At 40.4% G+C, this 23,989-nt stretch overlaps 4 protein-coding genes across 4 annotated transcripts; all 4 read right to left on the reverse strand.

Annotated features, from left to right (window-relative positions):
• Window positions 1–730: 730 nt before the first annotated feature.
• Window positions 731–4,767, reverse strand: cUnh1orf198 (chromosome Un C1orf198 homolog). The gene is made up of 6 exons (XM_080882981.1): window positions 4,428–4,767; window positions 3,646–3,696; window positions 3,437–3,565; window positions 2,828–2,995; window positions 2,108–2,461; window positions 731–943 (listed from the first exon to the last, which is right to left on the reverse strand). The coding sequence occupies exons 1-6, from the start codon at window positions 4,731–4,733 to the stop codon at window positions 887–889; spliced, it is 1,065 nt and encodes a 354-aa protein (XP_080739107.1). The 5' UTR covers window positions 4,734–4,767; the 3' UTR covers window positions 731–886.
• Window positions 4,768–6,722: 1,955 nt separating this feature from the next.
• LOC308396687 (gap junction Cx32.2 protein-like) lies at window positions 6,723–12,263 on the reverse strand (the record flags this gene model as incomplete). Its single annotated transcript, XM_080882198.1, has 2 exons — window positions 6,723–7,382; window positions 12,135–12,263. 2 exons carry the CDS (start codon window positions 12,261–12,263, stop codon window positions 6,723–6,725), a joined length of 789 nt encoding a protein of 262 aa, XP_080738324.1.
• Window positions 12,264–15,133: 2,870 nt separating this feature from the next.
• Window positions 15,134–16,875, reverse strand: gja13.1 (gap junction protein alpha 13.1). Its single transcript, XM_080882197.1, has 2 exons — window positions 16,859–16,875; window positions 15,134–16,272 (listed from the first exon to the last, which is right to left on the reverse strand). The coding sequence occupies exon 2, from the start codon at window positions 16,242–16,244 to the stop codon at window positions 15,393–15,395; it is 852 nt and encodes a 283-aa protein (XP_080738323.1). The 5' UTR covers window positions 16,245–16,272; window positions 16,859–16,875; the 3' UTR covers window positions 15,134–15,392.
• A 1,781-nt stretch (window positions 16,876–18,656) lies between these two features.
• On the reverse strand, window positions 18,657–21,442 carry LOC308396684 (gap junction Cx32.7 protein-like; the record flags this gene model as incomplete). Its single annotated transcript, XM_080882195.1, has 3 exons — window positions 18,657–19,377; window positions 21,024–21,209; window positions 21,314–21,442. The coding sequence occupies 3 exons, from the start codon at window positions 21,440–21,442 to the stop codon at window positions 18,772–18,774; spliced, it is 921 nt and encodes a 306-aa protein (XP_080738321.1). The 3' UTR covers window positions 18,657–18,771.
• Between the last annotated feature and the right edge of the window lie 2,547 nt (window positions 21,443–23,989).

Raw genomic sequence — 23,989 nt, forward strand, 5'->3', positions numbered from 1 at the left:
GAATCCATGCAGGACATCTGTAACTGGTTCCCATAGCAGCCCGGACATACAGCCCATGACTTTTCCATGACTAAGTCTGAGAACTTCCCAGTTCTTCCCTCCTGTGTGTTTTTTTCCAAATACCAAACAGAACAATGCTGCGGTTTCTATTTAGCTACATTTAAACCAACCATCTATTTCTATGTATGTATAAAAGCTTTAAATACATTCTGCAATAATAAGAGATGTAACGGTAAAATCCCAAGATTTTTACTGTAGTAATTGCACTGTGTGGGTCAGGACTGCAACATCACGCACTACTCTAAATTTCTTAGGTTTACAGGAATATATAAGCATAAATAAAAAGAACATGAGCAATAAAGAATAACAAAAAATATTAACTTAAACCTGGATATGGGTTTAGTGTTTTGTTCCATGTTGACGAATAAAACTGTTCATTTGATAAACTCGTGTCTAGGAGCTACGTGTGAAATCAACTGTGCATTCACAGCACACGTACGCAACAGAATCATCAGGTTACTGTATGCAGCAGGATTATGTGACCAGCGTGTACATCAGATCGATAAACTTATTGATTTCAATTTTTCTCTGAGTGGATTTCCAGCAGACTTCATATCAAGTGGTAAATGTGGAAGTGTTTGGCAATTCTATGGACTCGATCCTATTCTGAGAAAGGAGAGGGGGGAAAAATCCACCAGGAAAGGGGCAGTGAGATAATGTCTTAACTACCCACTGAAGACGATTACAAGAACATAATGTGGTTATTTTAAAAAAATGGTGTCTCCTAAATCTAGACGTGGATGTCTGTGGTCATGGTAGTGTGGTCCTTCTTTAAAGTTATGATGAGGATGACTCATTCAGAGCAGTGACTGGGTCCTGCTGTGGTTTACCAGTTGTCTAGGAAGTCGAATCCGGTTTTCAGGATGTTGCTGCTTGTATTAAACTGAAAGGAGAGAAACAGAGAGATCCTGATAAATAGCAGTGAGGCAGAAGACACTGTACAGACTGCGTTTGTGCTATTATTGGGCTACCAACGAAGAAGTCATAAAAGACAAAGACCTTGCTTGGTAATGCCCCTCCCACTGTCCTACTCTTGCTAAAGACTGGCTGACACGGGAGGCTTGTCAGGTGACATGGACCTCATATGGGCTATTAAAGCTTGGGACTCTTTCTTTAATTGCACATAGCATCAGCCCTCTTTAGGGTTTGTGTTTGCCTCATGTAATTAAGCCAGTTTGTGACAGTTTGTCTATCATATTTTTTAATCATCTCTGTCCTGTTCAAGCCATTCAGTATTCTACCTGCACTCTTCATTACTGTCACTGGGCTTTGCATTTTTGGCTTTCTTGCAAACTGCATTGTCAAGCAGCTAAAGTGCTATGTGATTAGGTTCCAACACAAGACCATAAATAACATATTAGTCTTCTGTTACAAAGGAAACAAAGGTGGTCGTGTTGGAGAAAGGCCAGGTTTGAAAGACCAGTGATGTCTCTTGGCAGAATAAGTCGTACACTGTCATTGTGGCATCTGCGTTGATCCTGTAACACATCAGTCTGAAGCCTTAATACAGAAACACGGGTCAGTAATAGACTTTAGCCACTATGTCCAACACCAACAAAATGAAAATGTAGCAACTACATGTTAACTCTCAGCTCCAACGTTATGACACAAAATGTCAAGGTTTGCTGTTAATATCCAATATTAGGTTTCATCCTTATCAATAACACTGAGTCCTCCCTTTAATGTAAAACTTAGTTTCTCTGTGTCAGTACAAACAATAATGAAGCAAAACTAAAAACATAACCATTTTTTTTAAATTACGTTTTTTAAAAAAAAAAAAGTTTTCTAAACTATAAATGTAAACCCGACCTTTAGAAAGCTTGGACCAGGTCAAGAACCAATATTATCATGGGCCTGTAAATACTGGGATAAACACATACGGTATGACCTTTTTAAAGCATATCTCATGCCCGGTCACCATCAAGCAGCAGGTACTTCAAAGAGCTGGGCCTTTTATTCTTAACTTTAGCTAGTGTTTAATAAAATCCAAAGCAAATGCTTAATTCAAATGTACTTAGTACTTGCAGTCTCTGAAAACGGAACTTACCTGGGTAAAAGTGGGGCTGACGTCAATATTGGCTGAGCTCTCTTCCTCCTTCTCTTTCTCCTTCGAGACATTTGAAGGCTTGGACACCAGGTTGGAGGCGAACATTTCATCGACCGTGTTGCTGACGGATGGCAGGGTGCTCTGAGATCTCTCCCAGCCTGCATTTGTAGATGGGACGCTGATAGGTGGGGGCGGGTTTGGAGAAATGGAGATGGATGCCGGGGTTGCGCTGACAGCGGTGGGGATAGGAGGTGGTGGCACAGGAGGCTTGGGTGCTCTATGCTTGGTGGACCTAGTGGGAGCTGGAGCATGGTGCTCTGCAGTTTCAGGCTCCTTGGCGCTGACAGAGCTATCCTGTGGGAAAATGTAAAGAAAGCAGCATTGAAGGATAACGTTCAGAAACAAACCTGGCATCAATTTTACATTTTCTTTTCTCTCCTTCTTAAACTGTAGCTTGTTTACATTTGCCATCTGCTTCTACTCGTGGAGGCGTCACTGATGCCAGATATTGCAGTTTCAGGCTAGGTTCTATTTTAAGACACAGTCTGATAACACATGTTAAGGCTGGAACTTTCCATCTGTTATTTATCAGAAATTTTACAGATCATAACAAATGTTTTTGCCTGAGAATTCGGCATCATCCATAACTTTTTTTGAAGAAGTTGCAACCTTCAGATTGTAATCAGTAAATAGGATGTGATGGTATTTTTACATGCGTACCTGTCGGAGGTAGGATGGGAGGGGTTTCTCTCCTTTCTCTATGGACTTGATCTGGCTGGGGGTCAGGGACTGGAAGTCAGCTTGCTCACCCTCCAGCCTGGACCTCTCAGCACTGATCTTCCAGAAAGATGACTCCTCTTCTGGTCTCCGGCCCTCGCTGACCGACACCTTCCCAACCACACAGAAACAGTTATGCACACAGTCCTGCATTCTTAAGATACTATGAAGCGAGGCTTCTCGGGTAAAATTCCTAAAACCTATTTTAGGTGATCTACTTAGCTCTTTTTAAAAATGTGAGCAAAGGTGAAGGTTTTTCAGAAATAAATGTATCTGAAAACTTTTTTTGTGGCTACAACAAGCAATTGTTCTGTGAAAAAAAAAAAAAATCACAATACCAGTAGTCAGGCATTAACCGTAAGAAATACAAAAAAAATATACAGTTAACATTTCTTCCATTTTTACACAAAATTAAACAAACATCACCACATCCACTTTATGCTCGACTACTGCAAATGTTTCACTCATTTTACAGTCCTATTACAACAGCAAACACTTCCCTTCCAAATGTGCATGCTGAATCTCTGCTTCAAACATGAGGCCCCACCATACCTTTGTTCCTGCTGCACTCTTGCCAATCTGACCGGAATGAGTAACCTTCGCCGCTTTTGAGTCAGACTGAGAGGATGATGAGATCCCCTGGTCTACAGGGCCTGATGTCAAGCTGAAATCCATCTGACTCTGAAAGATGCGAATGACATGTAAGGGAGGATATACTTTATGTATCCAGGAAACAGACATTCCTGTTAATTTATTTTTACCTTTGTTTCCCACGAAAAAGGTGCAGAATGCTCATCCTGCCAGGTGATATCCTAAACACAAACACATGCTGTGATTAGTTTCAGCTTACACAGTCATTGTGCTCACTGCCCGTATTTAAGGGTATTTATACTAGGTTAGGTGGCTAAAGTAACATATGATGTGTGTATTTTCTATAATCTAGCGCCAACAAATACCTTGTCTATTGTAAGACTTCCTTTTGATACACTGGTTTATCGGTTAAAAGGCACCAAATGATACTTCCTACCTGCCAGTTTTTCTTAGGAGTTAAACACTTGTCAAAATCTGCTCATAGCAGCCTTGATATCATTTTTAAAAAAGTGTTGCTGTGAGCTGATGTGTATGTTTTGATGCTTACTATTATAAAACAGTAAATATGTTATTAGTTACAAGTATTTAAAGCGCATAAAAGGCGAACTGTCTTTGCAAACTACTTTTTTTCTGCATTTATCTTTTACAAATCAACGATTACATTAATAATGAAACTCGCATAAATACAGTGGCTCTTACCATATATAAAGATAAAGCCAATGTCATTTTAAACCCTTTAAAATATAAAATGTTTCACTCTTAAATATTTCTATTCATTATACAGTGACACAACACCATATTTGTCGCCAGCCGTCTCGCCACAGTGACGTTTACCAACATATTTTCGAGGCTACGTGGCTCTCGTTAGCAGGCTTTTCTTGTTAGCGGGCTATCCTCGCCCTAAAACACACCTTAAACACACAAAATCCAAACTCTAATGTCTTTTAAGTACCTCTTCTCCGAAGTGAACTATCTTCTGACCCGTTTGAATGAGCATTTTAGGGTAACAGACCACTTCTTCACGCTCAACTCTGTGCATAGCGTATCGGGCTCGGATATGAGGATCCATCATCCAGTTGTCGATGGCGTTGTCCTGCTCTTGCGGCGTCATTTTCTCCCAGGACGAGCCGTGCTTGGCTTTGATTTTCTCCCTCTCCTGCATTATTTTCTTTGCCATGGAGTTGATGGAGGAGAAGTACTCCAACTTCTTCTCCTCCATCCTGTGGGCATCGAGCCCCGCCACGGTTGCGACGGCCATCTTTAACTGGGGCCAGCTGTTGTTATTGTGAGAAAGAGGAAGCCGGCGTCGCTGAGTGGGCGTCACCATAAAATCCACACGGCACCACTGCTCAGATTTAAGGGCTAATAGCGCCATCTAGTGTTATAGTGTAATATATATATATATATATATATATATATATATATATATATATATATATATATATATATATATATATATATATATATACAGGGCCAATACATAAGAGCTTTGTAAATTACTAGCTATATTAAAATGATCAACAGGGATTAGCATAACATAGCATAAAGGCACAAGTTGCACTGGATAACATAAAGAGGAAGATAAAGAACATTAGTGGACAGGGTAGTCAACTTACCTCATTGTGAAAAATGTTTATTTCTTATAAAACAAGCTGTATGGTGATTTTAATTGAGGATTGCCTAGGTAACACAATGATATTTTTCACCCGTGGTTCTCTTTTATGTGGCTCATATAAAATAACACAGTAAGAACACACAGCATGACTTATCTAAGTAGTGCTTTTCCTAGTCCACCTCTTTTCAACACAGTAGGCCCACAGCAACAATTCTCATCATTAAGAAGGCCTGTGTAAGTATAGTTGGTTAGTTGAGTACTTTTCTTTTCCTGCATCCTTATGAATTCTGCGTCATGTCTTTCCTCAACCTCATGAAGTTGTTTTGGGGGCTATTCAAACGCTTCATGTGTCCATTAAACCTGTTGTGTGTTGTTGACCACTCGGGGGCAGTGGGAACAAGCTTTAAAAGCTGGGCTTTATAAGTTGTGGCCAAAAATTTCTTTTTTTTTTTTAAAATTTCCTTTATCTATTTACCCATCTTATTTTCCACATACTGCTTATTGTTACACTTATTTGCCTTGTATGTCTCCTGTACAAACTGAACTGGAATGACTGACTGTTAACTTTCATAATTTCAAATAAAGTAAAGAATAACAATTTTAAAAAAAGTTGTGGCAAAAACGTCGACAAACTGCTGTATCTTTACTCCTTTAGCTGCTATGCATTGATTTTAAGAACTGCAAAGTTAAATCATGTGCATGCTTTATTCATCTAATCCACATGGACAAAAAAAAGAACCACAGAGCTGCAACAGTCATTTGCATCATCTTTGTAAAGTTACAGAACTTCATAATCACATACTACTTTTAATTTGTTCTAATAGTCTACATCTGAGTATTGGTATTTATTTCTCCTCACAGATCTGAAATTTGTCCTTGATGTTTTACTTCTTCTCAGTGAGTCATTTATAATAAATCAAATGAAAGAGTTTCCAATACAAAGATAATTAAACATAAACAGAATTTTAAAACAAAATTCAAAACATAAAAAAATTTTTTTTCTCAATAATATTTATTAAGATTACACGAGGTACAAAGACAAGCCACATGAAGTCACATATATTAATATATAAACATCAAAGCAAACCATTTTAAATGACATAAATGTACATTTCCAAAACATCCATGTCTGTAAAATCATCAGTACATCAGAGAAACAAAGAAAAAAGACATTTATAAAGCAAAGTAGTGCTAACAGTCATACCTTCTTAGCGCTACAAAATGGCTTTTAGTAAATGCAAACTGCAGCAGTTAAAACATATCAGCAGTGGGTTCAGAAATCTAGTCTTTAGATATTTAGCCCATGTAGTCAAAGGCCACACATCAGACTTTTCAACTAACACCAAAACATGCACCTGTAATATTATGTACAAAACCAAAAGTAAGTTAAAAAGAGACAAAAACAATTTACTCCAGTGACAATATACCAAACATCAGATTGTTTTAGATGTTTCAGATGTGTGAGTTTATTGCATGAATTTCAAGCATTTAAAATAAATAGCTGTGAAAGACGTTTGTTTTCCCTTTTACAAATGTGTGCCAAAGCTTCTTGCAATGTATCCCTATTAGCCTCTTTGTTATTTGCCCTAGTTAACTGTTCAAATACTGCACATTGGATCAAAGCCGCACTTCTCAGGCTGTGCTGTTACTGACATCATTGAGGCTAAGTTTCTGATTTTTCAACATGGTGTCACTGGTGAAACGGGGGTGAAGGGGAATGGCGGTCATCGGCACTGTTTTGGCCTTTCGTCTGGATGAGCGACAACACAGCAGGTAGAAGATCTCAACCACGTTGAGCACAAGTGACAGGCAGGATGCTACCATCATGAACATGATGAAGATGGTCTTCTCAGTGGGTCGAGACATGTAGCACTCAACAGTGTAGGGACATGGGGCTCGGGAGCATTCAATTAGTGGGTCCATGACGAACCCATACAGATAATACTGCCCCACAATAAATGCTATCTCCAGGAGGATCCTGAACACTATGGAGACCATGTAGTTTCCCAGCAGATTACCTTTAATCTGCACCTTTCCTTTCTCGTTTGTATACTTTGGAGCTTTTGTTATTTCACTGCTAGAGTGGGTCTGTATATATTCTCTCAGCTTTTTCTCTTTGTGGATGACATGCATGACATGACCGAGGTAGATCAGTGTCGGTGTCGAGACGAAGATGATCTGCAGGACCCAGAATCGTATATGTGAGATTGGGAAGGCGTGGTCATAGCACACGTTCTTGCAACCAGGCTGTTTGGTGTTACAAACCATCTTGGACTGTTCATCACCCCAAACCTGCAATGTTCAGATGACAGTGTTTATTATTATTATTAAAAAAAATAAAAATAAATTAAGGTATTACATTTAGTCACACAGCAGCACAAATCCTATACACTGAAGTGCAAAATCAATGTCCTAACATATAGTAAGCAAGCTGATTTAACTTAACTTTCATACTAGTTTTATAAATGAACTCGTTTTACAGAGTTATCTGTGCTTTTTTAATTGAATAACTGGTACACTTGATTTGCCTGAGTATGAACAGTGCAGACTGGTAGATGCAAAGAGTCACAGACCTGGTACAACTTAGGTTAAAATAATTGATTTGGAAATTTTCTTAGCTTAACCAAATTTTCTAAGTGCATTTAACTTGTTCAGTATGCATATGTACATATAAAGACTATAATATATTTAACAATTATGAAGTTAATTTGAAAAATTCTCATCTTAACTATTGAAATAATCAAATTATTGCAGACCACTGCCTTGCGTTTACACTTTTAAGACAACAAACCAAAAATATATTGTATATTTTACATATTTTGTAAAGTGTTACTCTGTACAATGACCAGGCTATAAAATAGAATTAGGCTATATATCTATAGTAAGATCAACTTTAATAATAAAACTTCAATGTACCAAACCAGTGTTTTTTCACTGTCAGTGCAACCTAGCAAATTTATATTGAGAAAAACGTGTAATTGTCATGGTCCTGGGTCTTTTGACCCAGCGTTTTAAGTTTGAGTTTATTTTGTTCATTAGGTTATCTAAGTTCATTTGGTTATTAGACTCCTTGTGTTTTCTTCCCCTGTATTTAAGCTTCCCCTCACCCTTCGTGTTTCATGCTGCGTGTCTTATGTTATCAAGTTTGTATTATTATGCCTAAGTGTTTCTAGTTATTATTTTCCCCTCGTGTTTCCAACCATGTTAAATCTCCCCTGCTCTTCATGCATTTCATGTCTGTGTCTTACATTGTCAAGTTCGGGTTGTCATGTCTATGTCTCATTATGTTTCCTGTTTTATTGTGAAGAGGTCTGGTGTTCTGTGTTCATCATGTTCAGTTTTACTCTCCCACTGTGACGTCATTATGTTCATGTGTGCCAGCTGTTTCCTCATGTGTCTCCACTTCCCCTAATCACCTGCTGTGTATTTAAGTCCTCTGTTTTCAGTGTGTGATTGTCAGGTCGTCTGTTGTCCACGCCATGTTTCCTATGCCATGCTTCCAAGTTTCTTGTCTAGGTTTTTCTTATTGTTTGTTTAGATTTCCCAGTTTAGGTTTGTGTTAATTTTGCTTCAGTTTGCCTTGCCCTTTGTTTGTACCTTTTTTACCAGCCATATTAAACGGCTCGCTTTTTGTTAACATTAAAGTTTTGTTCCCTGTTCCTTGGAGTCTGCATTTTGGGTCCTTTTTCAATTCATACAGTCTGCCCTCGCCAGACTGTGACAGAACGACCTGACCAGAATGGACCCAGCAGACATCTTTGAGGATTTTTGGGAGTTCAGCACTCGTGTGACCATTCTCCATGGACAGTGGAAAATCTATTCTGCGTGCAGACAGGAGAGTGAGAAGGAGTCAGTTAGAGTTCAGCTGTACCGGATTCTGTCTGCATACCCGGCTTACATGGAGGGATTGTCGGAGGATTTGCACGGCTTCATCCGCACCGTGTTGCCAAAGCAGCCCCCCAGCATGCAGACTGAATTACTCCAGCCCCTCTGTGACGCAGCCCTCCCTATGCCAGCTATAGGAGCTAAAGTTGGCGTGTTGAGTCTCCCGCCTGTCTCCATGTCCATGTCGCCACTGCAGCAGACAAGTGCTGCGTTTTCCTCACCTCAACCGGTGGCTGCTTCCAGCGCTACATTCATCTCAGCCGTAGCGGTGCCGGCCTCCACGACCACGGCTTCCAGGAGGAGGCGGCGTCCAGGTCGTCACCACGGCTCACAGCAACATGAGGTGGGTGATTGTATTCTGAATCCACGCGTTTTTTCTAAGGACAATATTGGAACAAACACTGCCTTAAAGGTTCATGGGCATGTTTATGAAATGACTAAGACTGAAAAATCACCAGCCAAGTCTTCCACGGAATATCTTATCCCTCTGCACAATTACCTAGCATCCCAGTGTATTGATCATGCTATGAACTTTGCTTCCAAGAAGCCAAATTATAAGACTGTTTGCACTGGAAGTGCTAGCCATGAGGCTCAGCTAAGCTACTGTGGGACCGAGATCCAGGCCAGGTTGGAGCCAGGGGCTAAGTTGGAGTTTGTGCAGCCTTTTCCTGTGTCTGCTGGAGGGCCCGAGGAGCCCGTCCAGCACCATGCCGCGTCGGCTGGGGGGCCCGAGGAGCCCGTCCAGCCTCACGCTTCGTCAGCTGGCGGGCCCGAGGAGCCCGTCCAGCCTCACGCTTCGTCAGCTGGCGGGCCCGAGGAGCCCGTCCAGCCTCACGCTTCGTCAGCTGGCGGGCCCGAGGAGCCCGTCCAGCCTCACGCTTCGTCAGCTGGCGGGCCCGAGGAGCCCGTCCAGCCTCACGCTTCGTCAGCTGGCGGGCCCGAGGAGCCCGTTCAGCCTCACGCTTCGTCAGCTGGCGGGCCCGAGGAGCCCGTTCAGCCTCACGCTTCGTCAGCTGGCGGGCCCGAGGAGCCCGTTCAGCCTCACGCTTCGTCAGCTGGAGGGCCTGAGGAGCCCGTCTGGCCACCTTCTGCTTCACCACCTGTGGCTGCAGCGCCACCTCCTGCGGCTCCCGTGCCGCCGCCTGCAGGACCACCACCTGCTGCGCTACTGCTTGCTGCTTCTACGCCTCAGCCTGAGGACGATGCCTCACCTGGTTCTGCCACACCTCAGTCTGAGAACTCATACGAACTCATTTCACCCACTATAGACTGTGTGTTGCTGCAACTTGAAAAGCAACCTGCCTCGTCAGCTGGAGGGTCCGAGGGGACCGTTCAGCCGCCACCTGCGGCCGCCTCGTCGTCACCTGGTCCAGCTTCGTCAGAGTCTTCAGCCTTGCCTGGTCCGGCCTCTGCTGCGTCTGGCCCTGCCTCGCCTGGTCCTGTTGTGCCAGCTGGAGGTTCAGCCAAGCGCGCCCAGCATCCTTCCACGCCATCGCCTGCAGCGCCGCCACCTGCGGCTTCCACGCCGTCGCCTGCAGCGCCATTATCTGTGCCTGCCACGCCTCAGCCTTGTCTCCTTCCACCTGCCAAGCCACGTCCAGGTCCAGCACGGCTGTTTCCGGAGCCTGTCAGGACAGCCTGTCGACGGAAACCAACCAAACCATCCAAGGATTATCGTCCACGCCGTCGACCACCCGCCAAGCCGCCCGACAGGTCTCGTCCACGTCACCGCCGGCCACGAGCCAAGCCACCCGACAGGTCTCGTCCATGTTGCCGCCGGCCACGAGCCAAGCCACCCGAGTGTGGCCAGCCATGCTTGCTTCGCCACTGCCACCTTCCACATGGCCGGCCCCCTGAACCCTTGAACTATGGACTACTGTGCCATCGGCCACCTGAACTACTCCGCCATGAACTCCTTTTCTGCCGAGATCATGGTCGCCCTCCTGAAACAGGGTCTCGGACTCTTAAGCCCTTGTGTTTGGACTGAGTGCTTCAGATTCTTTGTTTTTGTGGTTTTGTTTCTGGCCCTCCGTCCTGGACCCCCGCCGCCCGCCCTGGGTGGGTTGTTTTGGTTTTGTTTCATGTTTGTTTTCTTGTTGCTGCATTTCTTTGTTCATGGTTTTGGGCGTCTGGAATCCGCCCTTGAAGGGGGGGCTCTGTCATGGTCCTGGGTCTTTTGACCCAGCGTTTTAAGTTTGAGTTTATTTTGTTCATTAGGTTATCTAAGTTCATTTGGTTATTAGACTCCTTGTGTTTTCTTCCCCTGTATTTAAGCTTCCCCTCACCCTTCGTGTTTCATGCTGCGTGTCTTATGTTATCAAGTTTGTATTATTATGCCTAAGTGTTTCTAGTTATTATTTTCCCCTCGTGTTTCCAACCATGTTAAATCTCCCCTGCTCTTCATGCGTTTCATGTCTGTGTCTTACGTTGTCAAGTTCGGGTTGTCATGTCTATGTCTCATTATGTTTCCTGTTTTATTGTGAAGAGGTCTGGTGTTCTGTGTTCATCATGTTCAGTTTTACTCTCCCACTGTGACGTCATTATGTTCATGTGTGCCAGCTGTTTCCTCATGTGTCTCCACTTCCCCTAATCACCTGCTGTGTATTTAAGTCCTCTGTTTTCAGTGTGTGATTGTCAGGTCGTCTGTTGTCCACGCCATGTTTCCTATGCCATGCTTCCAAGTTTCTTGTCTAGGTTTTTCTTATTGTTTGTTTAGATTTCCCAGTTTAGGTTTGTTAATTTTGCTTCAGTTTGCCTTGCCCTTTGTTTGTACCTTTTTACCAGCCATATTAAACGGCTCGCTTTTTGTTAACATTAAAGTTTTGTTCCCTGTTCCTTGGAGTCTGCATTTTGGGTCCTTTTTCAATTCATACAGTCTGCCCTCGCCAGACTGTGACAGTAATTCTCATATCCACTGTAATCCACTGTTTGTGAAGAAAATTTACTCTATCAAAGCATTATTTGAATTTTAGTTTCAACACTGTTTTTATGTGGACTTTTGTTATACCCACCAGAGGGCGTGTGGTTTTTTTTTTTTTTTTTTTTTTTTTTTTGTTTTGTTTTGTTTTTAATCTGAAAGGCCAAAACTCACAAAAGTACCTAAGGCATGTGAGTTATGTATAATTCTTTCCCTCAAAAGATGAAAAAGTAGAAGCGGACCTTCTCTGCTCCAGCTCCAAGGATCATGATCCTGAAGATGAAAAGCACGCTGAGCCAGACCTTCCCGATGACCGTGGAGTGGGACTGGACCTTATTCAGCAGCGAAGACAGAAATCCCCACTCACCCATGGTTTCTGAAAACAAAGATCCTTAATGACTGATAAGATGTGAATAAATTCAAAGTTTCATCAAATCTAGCCTTCGGCAGATCATTTAGAAAATAAATGTTTTGCTGAGGAGATCATAGTTTGTTTATTTAGCTGTTGCATATGCAGTACACTATATTCAAATTATATCTAACTGAGACAAAACCCTGAATTAAACTTAAATTTTAGAGTCAAATGACTAAACTGGCCTCAAATTTTGAGTCTTTCAAACTTATAGATTGAAGTATCTTATTATTTAAATTATTAACTTGTAGTTTGTTATAATCAATCAGTGGAAATTGTTAAACATCACCAGAAGCAGCAGAAAGTCTGCCCTGCTTCTAAGACAATCACATGTACTACTATCCCCAATAACTGTTTAGAAGTTAAAGTAGGAGCTGTGGAATAAATATATTTGATTGGATTTTAAACAAGAATGTACAAGCAACGGATGTTTGTATATGGCTTTCACTATATTTTTATCATATGAAAGAAAAGCCCTTTAGTGCATTAACAGCATAATAACTGCATATCACTGATTTATCCAATCTGAGAAAATACAGAAAAATGTAGTTAATCAGATGTTTACTGTCACAGATTATGTATAGTGTGTCATTTTGTCTCACTAACATACACTCCCTAATAATAATCAGTGCTCATCAGTCAACACATGACAAGATGCATCTTAAGATACCTTAATAATGAGAACATGACATTATTTGAATCTTATTCCAATATATTAATTAAAAGTTTACCCTGTTTACAGTTTATAATTAAAAATAAATGCCTTGTAAATGAGGAGGATTTTTAAATAGGTCATTCTGTAGCTTACCTTTGAGTGTAACAGCTCTTCTTGCAGGCAAGCGAATCAGTCACCAGTTGTAGAGCTGAATGGCAGCGAGCGTACCAAACCAGACTTGTCTATGATACCTTGAACTTTAGATTAGATGGAGTTGTGCAAGCGTGTGAGCTGTCACGTTGTCATGACATCTGGAAATGAGAAATCTCATGTAGACAAAATTGGGCTGAACATGGAAAATGTTAATGATTGCCAAACGTTTAACCGCTTGTACTTGATTTTTTCCCCTCTGTATTGGTTTCATAAGATGATACAGTAGTAGTTATCACTGTATGATAAGCTTCTTTAACATTTTGAATTCAACAACATTTGTCAGTTATGCATTTTTAGTCAAACAGTAACAGAGTCAACGACTAAACGGTGCAAACAGATTACAATGAACATGAACGCTGCTGCATTTTGTGAGGACTCATGTTCGTTTTGTCATTAAAAAAATGCTGAAAGTCCGAACAAACTGAATAAGTTTAGTATTATAAGCTTCACAAAGACTGAGATATTGAACTGAAATATGCTGAGCTGATATATTTGATCTATAATGTTCCACTTTCTTTCTTTTTTTTCTTTATGTTTTTTTTTATGAAGATATTCTCATTGTCTTTAGATAAACTTTGAAAGTATAGCGCGATCGATTACCAGTCAACCTAACAGCCGCACCCCATTCTGAAGAAATACCAGATTATAGATGGAAAAATTAGTCAGTCGCCACATGATTCATTTGTAACAACCTTGTATTAAACAATTATTTACATAAGTTTAGCAAAATGTAAAATTATTGCATTTCAAAATATGTTAAACAAAACTATCAGCTATTATCACTATTATCAGCTCTGGGAGGCTTTGACTGTTGTTATTTGCCAGTTTCTACACACTGTCACTTCAACTAATGCCACTTAAATAGTTTAATAGTTTAATTATTTATATAGCACATTTAATTACAACAGGAGCATTGACCAAAGTGCTGTACAAGAATACAACATACATAATAAAACAACTTAGAGTATTAAAAGCAAACACCAAATATGAATTAACAAACAACTCTCATGCTGTATTAAAAACCAGTAAATAAAAATGCGTTTTAAGATAAGATTTAAAAAGATTGACAGTAGGAGCCTGTCTGATGTGTAGGGGTAAATTATTCCACAGCTTAGGCGCTACGACTGCAAATGCTCGATCACCTCTATGAACCAGCCTCGACCTTGGTACAGCTAAAAGCAAAAGATCACTTGATCTAAGATATCTAAGGGGGGTATAAGTCTGCAAGAGGTCAATGGGCATTGCACTAGTTTTGCACAAACTGTATATAGTACTTGTCTTAAATTCTCTAAATATTGAATACTTTTTTCTCTTTTTTCCTCTTTATCATAATTATTACCGCTATTTTCTGTTATTTTCTTCTTAATTTAACTGCACACTTCTATATGCTCATGTAAAGCCGAGGAGCACGAGCCAAAGAACTTCATTATGGGTAAATGTGGCTACACTGTTTATCTGTACATGACAATAAAACTTGAAACTAGAAAAACCTAAAAAACTAATGAATAATGAAAGTAATTATTAGTTGTAGATATGAAGTCACACAAAATGTGTGTAAATCATGGTTTTTCAAAATAAGGGCTTATGAACTGAAAAGTGTGAACATCTAAAGACAAGAGATTGATAGAAGCAACGTTTCTTCAAGTTCAAGTCATTTATTTCAAACAAATAAGTATACAAAAAAAGCTGCTTACACATAACAAACAACATCATTTTTATCTTTCAGTAGGTAAATCAACTCATAGAAAATGAACAAGACAATACCATAACTTAGAGAACATGACCGGGCATACAGACATTTTTTCTCATTAAACTGTTACAATTTTTTTCATGTTGTCAGCAGAATACTGATGGCAGGATTACTAGCAGTTTACTGTTTATTTGACAGTTTTCCTGCTATAATCTACTTTACAGTAAGTTGCTGTATTTGATGATTTGCAGTATAGAACTGGCAGCTAAAGTTTGCTCGTATAATATAAATATGTTAGTATTGCACCTTTTAGTAATAGATTTTCAGGCATATACAAAGGAATGGAAGCAAATGCTAGAAGAATATATAAGTAAAAATACAACAATGTATTATGTGAAGACTTTTCTAAGCACATACTAACATATTAATGCAGAATGACAAAGCTTTTCTATTGTCTTTCAGTCCCTTGGATGTATCTGAATGCAGACACCGAGCAAGATAATACATTTTAATTGTCACAGACATGGTTTTTAATGACCGCTCAGGAGTCGTTTCTCATCCTTGGCCCCATCCAAGCTCCCTGCAACACTGTGGCTGGCTTCAAGATCTGCATTCATCCTGTTCTGCTTGAGGGCTTCCTCTGCAGTTGGCCACCTTGGACCTGAGAGGCTAGCAGGATATTCTGGAGAGGTAAACTTATGAGGGCGACGTCTACACCTGACCCTTTTGCAAATCAGGTAGAACATCTCAATGACGTTCAGAAACAGAGAAACACAGGCCACCACCAGCATGAAAATAATGAAGACGGTTTTCTCTGTGGGTCGAGACATGTAGCACTCAACAGTGAAGGGGCAGGGCTTTCTAGAACAGGGGAACATGGGGACCATGACGAAGCCGTACAAATAGTATTGTCCCACAATGAAGCCGGCCTCAATAACTATCTTGACCGCAAGCTGGGTCAGATAGCTCCCCAGTAGATTCCCCTTGATTTGCACCTTCCCCCTTTCATCTGTGTATTTGGGCCTTTTGCACTGGGTGCCACCAGGGCTGGAGAGCAGCTCCCTCAGCTTGTTCTCCTTGTGGATGATGTGCATGGCGTGGCCCAGATAGATGAGTGTTGGCGTGGAGACAAAGATGATTTGGAGCACCCAGAAACGAATGTGCGAGATGGGGAAAGTATGGTCGTAGCACACATTCTCACAACCAGGTTGCTGAGTGTTGCAGACGAAATCTGACTGCTCATCACCCCAGACGCTTTCAGCACCTGCACCCAAAACCATGATTCTGAACAGGAAGAGGACGCTCATCCAGATCTTGCCAATCACAGTGGAGTGTGACTGGACTTTTTCCAGCAAGGTTGACAGAAACCCCCAGTCTCCCATCTTTAATGACAGTGTTTAGCCTCTATTTCTGAAAAAAGAAGGCAAACGTTGTAAAGACATAACACCACACCTTATTTCTGAAACATTAACTACAACTTATTCTTTAATCAATAAACTCCTGGTGAATGAAAAGAGCTTACAGCTCTTTAGATAGATCATTTTATCTCCTAAAACCTGAGAAGGAAGAAGAAATTACAGTATTCTGACCCTTGAGCTTTTGGATCAATATTTTCCACACATAATCATTAATCATTAGAAAACGGAAGAACAAGAGACACAGTGTCATCAGACAAATGAGTAAAAGTGAAAAAAAAAAAACTTTAAAAAATGTTTCTTTTAAAATAAGTACATGCAAATTTTTATGCATACAGAAAATTAAGCTATAATATGATTAAAACTATACCATAAATAAAATTAACAAAGAAATCTGATGCTGTTAATGTAATCAAAAAATAGTAATTATAACTGAAAAGTAAATTAACAACCAGCCATGTACTTACGATAAAGTAAGAAATGAATCTTTAGTGTGAAAAATTCCAATATAATAACAATTTTCTCTAATTGATAAAATGATCGGTTATCTAAAGCAGAGGAGAGAAACCGTTACATCTTACCTGTTGATCTGCTCAGAGAGGACTGAGTCTCGTTGAGAAAGATCACCAACTATAGTTGGACCTTGGATTTCTGGGCTCTGATCAGCGGCTGAGTTACGCAACACACATCTGTGAGCTAACAAGAGCAGGAAAAGTTTAAGAAACACCAGACCAAGAGGGCAGCGGGTGTAATAATTGACAAGTGTTCAGTTCAGTTGTGTCAGTGAACCGCCATTAAAGTTTGAAAATAAATAAAATAGGAATGTGTGTGTGTGTGTGTGTGTGTTTTCATGTATTTACATTTTTTGTGTGTGTTATATACAAATGAGGAAGAGGAGGAGTAGCATGATGAGTAACTGTATTAGTCTGAATTGGGAGGTTAGTTTGAAATTTGCACTCTATGTGAAACCATTAATCATGAATGTGTCAGAAGAGAAGAAGGTCTTCTGTCAGCTGCACAGTCGGCGAGCAAGAGATGTCACTTTAAAATAGCACTGGAAGTTGAAAATAAGGTGCATGTGTTCAAAATATATGTATTTATCAATTTCATTTATTTGTGTATTTCACACACAAATGAGAACTATGCACATGGATGATGAAGTACTGTGTAATTCCCAGTTGGGAGGCTAGATTGGAATTCGCGCACCTTGCTAAAACATTTGTTGATTTAGTCAACAAATGTTTTAGTCATGAGATTGTAGATAAGGTTCAAGTAGATGAACTGGTAAGTTTTGTGACTCACAGTAACATTCATAACCAGCTGTTTCCTGCCAGAATCATCAAAACATCACGCCCTGCAACCAGGAAATTATTCATAATCTGTGGGATTAGAAAAACTGTTTACTGTCACTTTTCTTATGCAGGTCAAAAGCTAAGCTAAAGCTAAGTGGTAGTAAATTAAGTTTTGTTAAGTTTAGGCAGAGATAGTTTAGCTCTAATCTTTTTTCTGTTTCTTATTGTACATTTTTCTGATGCTATTAACAACAAATGTGGCTGCTGTGGCTCAGGCAGTAAAGGAAACTGCCTATTAATCGCAGAGCTGATAGTTCAGATGTGCAAATAAAGACACTGAACTAACTACCAAATACAAAAGAAATTGTCCGTTACATTTTAAAGAATAAATTGCATATATTTTTTCATTAGATTCAATAAACACTAAGTTTTCAAAAAAATTGAATTTTCCGGCTTTACAGGGTTAATATATTTTAGGTCATTATCCAGATCCAGATTTCATCAGTTTTGTAAGCATTACACAACTGCTACTCCATATACACACTTATACATTAATGGTCCAGTTTTAATTTTTAAAAAATTAACTAAAAAAAAAAAAACCCAACAAAAAAGCAAATGTTAATATTGTGTTTGTGTATCTTTGTAAGAACTGGCAACCTCTCCAGAGTGCAACACCACCTCTTATCTCATGACAGTGTGAATGAACGCCAGCTACCCATGATGCTAAGATAGATAAGGGATTGAGAAAATTGATGAATGGAGGTTTTGTTCATTTTAAATTGAGGAAATTATTGTATGGGACATTGCACATAAAAATTATTTGAACATTTATTATGTATGTTCCATTACTTTTACATACAGGGTGGTTCATAGCATAAGAACAGGACAGTGACATTTCAGTCACATCTGGGTCTTTATTGAAGGTTTATTGAATCAGCATTAAACATTATTAAATGTATTAAAAGTGGAAAGCAGTTCACTACAATCGTGTAATGCATTAACAGTAAACTCCAGTTGTCTATTGTGAAAAAAATGTAATTTTCTGCAGCCCTTTGCATGTGACTGAGTCTTGTTTGCAGAAGCTGGCCATTTCCCTCCCACCTGCTCTATTTAGTGCACACACAAACACACGTCTCCAAAGCCTCCAGAGCATACAAATACTGCCAGGAACCGCATATACAACCTATTGCTGGGCTTATACATCAGATGTGGATCTCCCCCATGTTGTTGTTCTCAGGTGATCCATTTCTAGGAGCCTCACTGACTCCACTCGTGATGCCGTTCACCCCTAACTTTCGTCCTTGCAGCTCCAGCTCCAGGTTGACATAATTCTGAATCATCTCGTCCCGGTTTTTAAAAGCCTTCCTTTCTGAGGGTGGAGGAGTCACTGGGGTCACAGTGTAGTCCTGTCTCCTCGCCATGCATTCCTTCACCGCTTTCACACACAGATAGAACAGCTCCACCAGGCTGAGGACGAGGGAGACACAAGCCGCCACCAGCATGAACCAGATGATGACCGACTTCTCTGTGGGCCTGGACAGGAAACAGTCCACCTTGTGCGGGCAGGGGAAGCGGGTGCAGACATAGCGTGTCTGTAGGGAGAAACCATAGAGAAGGTACTGACCCACGATAAACAGAACCTCGAGGGCAATCTTGGCCAGGAGATGGAGGACGTAACTGCGCAGGAGGCGGCCACGGATGCTGATCTTGCCGCTGTTTTTGGTGTACTTGGGAACTTTATAGGCCCTCCTAAGGAGCAGATTGGTTTGGTCATCCAGCTCTTCCTGCTTCTTCATCCTTTCCTTCATCTTGGATTAGAAAAGCAAGAACACAGAGTTAGACATTTTCCAGGAAACAGATAAACCTTAATTCTGGCAGTGTGAACAAACTCTCACAGTTCCAAAATGTTCTGCCAAAATATGGCTGAACAGTTACTCCAGACTGCCACACTGTTCCAAGCTGTGTTTTCATTAACATTTTGGCTAAATGTATGAGCACAATATAAAATATCAGAGCAATGTTAGCATATGGTGGAACAGCTAATAATGTGCGTTGGAGAAGCACTGAGAAGCTTTTTTGTTTCTTTAAACTAGCACTAGAGATTTGTCCTGCTAAGAAAACTCCTTCTTAAGCCATCAAGAAATGGTTTGACTATCAATCCATTGTCTTCCGCTTCCAATTCAGGGTTGCGGGGGTGGGGGCCTGGAGCTTGCCCCAGGTGTCCACCCGGGACAGGTCGCCAGGCTAACATATAGAGAAGCTATTCACATCTATAGGCAATTTGGAATCATCAATTAACCTAACCCCACTAAGTACATGTCTTTGGACTGTGGGAGGAGCCAGAACTCATGCGAAAACAGGGAGAAAATGCAAACTCACACGGCACAGGCCTGGCCTGATGCTGGAACTGAACTCGGCACCTTTGTGCTTTCAGGCAACACTGCGCCATCATGCTGCCCCATCCAGAGTGCACCCCACCTCTCATCCTAAGGTAGCTGGGATAGACTCTAGCACTGCTACCCAGTCCCATGAATGTTTGGCCACCAAGGTGAAGAAAACATGAAATCAAATGTTGTGTTTACACTGGATCATTTCCAGCAGTGCTTGTAATATAAGCCCTTTGCAGGTTCCTTCTTTCAGCCAAAACAAAAGCTTTGGAGACTTGAGTCTACTAGCTGCACATTACCAGCAAATGTTACATTGTAAGTTTGGTTTATGTTTGACTTGGTTAGCCTGCAAAAGTGTCCAGGTCTTTATTAGCAAGTTATTTACTCTAATGGAAACCGGAAATATGGACAAAAGCACTGGACCACACCTCTTAATGTTTGAATTTTCACTCCAATTGCCACAGGTGTATAAATTCAACCACCCAGCCATGTAGTCTGCCTTTACAAACCTTTGTCATTCTAAAGAGATCACTGAATTCAAGTGTAACTGTAACAGTATACTACTGTTGCAACAAGCCAGTTGGTGAAACGTCTTCCCTGTCCGTATTCTTGCGAAATAGAAACAGACTCAACAATAAGTCACCAACACTCTCACTTACTCGATAACTACAGAGCTTCAAACCTGGAGCTGTTCAAACCTCTGGCATTAATATTGCAAAAACTGTGTGCCAGGAGCTTCATGGCATGGAGCAGCTCCTGTAGTCAAAATGTGTTGATGTCCCAGGGCTTTATTCCAAATATTGTTGCCATGTTAAAGCACACATAAATAGACATACTCATAAGGTGGAAAGAATAAAAGCTGTTATGTCTGGGGTGAAAAATAATGACGCAGTCTTAAGCTTCCTCTTTAAGTGATAAACATTAATGCTAACGATGGCGCAAATTAACTTCCCATAAAGGGTGCTAAAAGGATCTTCTCTTCCATGCAATTGCCACTCCCTTATAGGTGTGGCATGCATGACAAAAAGCAGTGATACAATTGTACTGCACGTACTGCAGCGACACACCTTCTTTTCAACGTGGATAACATGAAGGACGTGACCGAGATATAACAGCTTTGGAGTCGCTATTGCAATAATCTGAAGAAACCAAAAGCGCACGTGAGAGATGGGGAAGGCCAGGTCATAGCAAACGTTCTCACAGCCGGGTTGCTGAGTGTTGCACACAAAGTCAGACTGTTCGTCTCCCCAAACCTGAATGAGATCAGAGGAAAATTAAAAATGTTATTTAAAAAAAACACCATAAAGCTATAATCCTGGTTTTCACTCAGATATGTCCTATAAAAACAGCACCAAACCTTCTCAGCACCAGTTTGCAGGACCATGATGCGGAAGATAAAGAGCACCGTGAGCCACACTTTGCCGATCACGGTGGAGTGGCTCTGCACTTTATCCAGCAAGTGGCCCAGTAGATCCCATTCACCCATTTCAATCACCAGCTGTCCTGCTTCTGTTAAAGAAGGTACAGATGAAATAAACACGGAGGCAGATAGACACAGCAGTCGAAGGCAGTCATTTCTGAAGGGATGCATGGGTGATCTCAGATGTGTATATATTATTACAAAGAGTATTTTGTAACCTGACTTGCAGTTCAGGTCAGAACAGACAGCCTCACTCACAAGGCCAACTTTTTATCACTTCTTGCAGCCTTGTGACTGTGCAGATAGAGGCCACGGCTGCTGATTTCAAGTCTCCAAAACATACTTATCTGCTGGACACTGAAACCTTAGCCTTGGTTACCGCCAACCGCCGCCAAGCATAATTCAAAGAATTCCAGAAACTGAGCTTAAACTGTTCATAAAGAAATTTTTGCAGAGTTCATTTTAGATGATGATTTTAAAGCTGATACTGTTTCACGCAATATTCGGTGATGCTTCTGTGGCTTTTCTGGCCCACATTGCATTATCTTTGGATTTTAAATTACTCTAAATACATGATTTTTTGCAGCTGGCTTGTTTTGCCTTTGCCAGCTCTGATCCACATTTGCATGCTTACACTCAGTGTCTCATAACAACAACCATTAAATAAAATTCAATGATGAAACGCAGTTATCCTTGCAAATAAAACCCAAGTCATAACAGAGACATACTCCAACATCAGTCCATTAACTATTATTTTTCTACAACATGTACATCATTATCACTGATTTTCTTTCTTTCTTGAATGGTGAAATCAGAGATAGACTGCATCTGTATATAAAAATCAACTTACCAGCTGACCAAACTGAAAAATTGAAAAGAAAAGGTGGCTGAAGAGAGAAGTACCTCAAGAAGATGAGGAGAAGAGAAAGTGAAGAAGAAGCCGTCCTTGTTTTATTGTTCATTCAGCGACTTATCTGGAAGGACACCATCCTAACCACAACAGGAACTCCTTGTCTTAACAACAATTCAGACGTTCTGCTGAAGTGTAACCAGTCATTGGTTTATAATATAATTTCATTTTTGTTGCATTTCAGCTTTGTTGGACAGTGAAAAGAGAACGTGATCGTCTGCTGTACGTTTTCTAATTCTTTTTAATATTGGGAAATAAAGGAAGATTCAGGAGATGAACTAATGCAGAAGCTCGTAAGCATGACTGACACTTCAGGAAAACGGTGTGAATAATGCGGTTAGCTGAAAACCAAAATTAAGAATTGAATCATATGTAAAAGTCCCTTAAATGAATCTTTCAGAGCTTCCTACGCTTTTTCTTACACAAGTGAAACATTTGCTCAAAATCAACAGTGTTTAAATTTTTGTTAGCTTTCCTGTCAGTATTTCACTAATGTCCATAATCCATGTGGTCTTTTTCAAATTATTGCCCCAACTGTGAAAAATTGCACACGAGAAACTGGAAAAAAACTCGATAACCTCTCTGAAGGAATGACCTTTTACCTAGACTTAGCTGTGTGAGTTTTTTTTGCTGTTGCTTATAGTATTTTTGCTTAAGCAAATGTTTGTCTTTTCACCAGCACAGTATTCAGACTCTGGCGTCATATTTAAATCCTACCACAGAAGGGTTTGCACAGCACCGTGTCTGTTTACTACAAACCACCACACTGCGGGTTCATGAGGTTTACAAGTTTCCTCTAAGGTTTACTCTGACCCAGGTCATCTGTGGGGGTTACAGACTGAACTCTGGAAGCCTGCATCGTCTCTGCTCTGTAAATAATTTACTCCGTACTTACACTTTAAAGAGAAAAACAAAGCCTGGCCTTCACCTTATTGATCAGTCATTGTATCAGAGAAGACAAACATGCACAAGTAAGGCAGAGGGCTGAGGTTTTATAAAAATATGGTTCAACATAAAAGACAAAAGTTACAGTACACACATGAAAACAACGTCACAAGTGATGTTGGAATGGAGGAGTTTTATTGGTCTGATTATGTGCTACAATAACACACGGATTTCACATTCCAGCAATCAATTAACATAATTAATCTCAATGTGTGTGTGTCAAATATCACACAAATGATTAACTAAAGCAGACCTATTATATTTTTCCACATTCATTTTCTCATATATGTGCTGTAATAGTTTAGGTTATTCATTCGAACCCACCTGCTGTTCAAATCTTGTGTTTGTGAGGGACAGCCAATTAGTTGGCTTGAAATGAGGAGTTAAAAGTGGTCGAATCAGTAACGAGATGGAAATTAGCATAACAGGTCCACTTTAAGCAAAATGCTCTCATATCAAATGTCTTAAATATTGTTTCTTAATAAAATAAAATACCATAAACTTCAGTACACCTTTAAATTGGAGATGCTTGAATATCACACTTCATTCACTCGTCACACACTTATCTGTATGTAAACACTTATATATATATATATATATTTTGCAACAGATAAACACCACACTAGGGCTGCCACAAACGATTATTTTGATAGTCGACTAGTCACCGATTATTTTTGCGATTAGTCGACTAATCAGATCATCATCCATTGGACGTACAGCTTATTGCACCAGCAGCATCATGCGCCAACCAGCGTGCA

This window comes from Rhamphochromis sp. 'chilingali' (genome assembly GCF_963969265.1).
Source record: "Rhamphochromis sp. 'chilingali' genome assembly, chromosome: 5".
NCBI lineage: Eukaryota > Metazoa > Chordata > Actinopteri > Cichliformes > Cichlidae > Rhamphochromis > Rhamphochromis sp. 'chilingali'.

Excerpts from the sequence above, each read along its gene's own strand:
- cUnh1orf198 (XM_080882981.1), bottom strand. The coding sequence starts at position 4,733 with ATGGCCGTCGCAACCGTGGCGGGGCTCGATGCCCACAGGATGGAGGAG. Across the intron at positions 3,697-4,427 it reads TAGTTCACTTCGGAGAAGAG|GATATCACCTGGCAGGATGA; the intron begins GTACTTAAAAGA and ends GTTTGTGTTTAG. Across the intron at positions 3,566-3,645 it reads CTTTTTCGTGGGAAACAAAG|AGTCAGATGGATTTCAGCTT; the intron begins GTAAAAATAAAT and ends CGCATCTTTCAG.
- gja13.1 (XM_080882197.1), bottom strand. The coding sequence starts at position 16,244 with ATGGGAGACTGGGGGTTTCTGTCAACCTTGCTGGAAAAAGTCCAGTCA.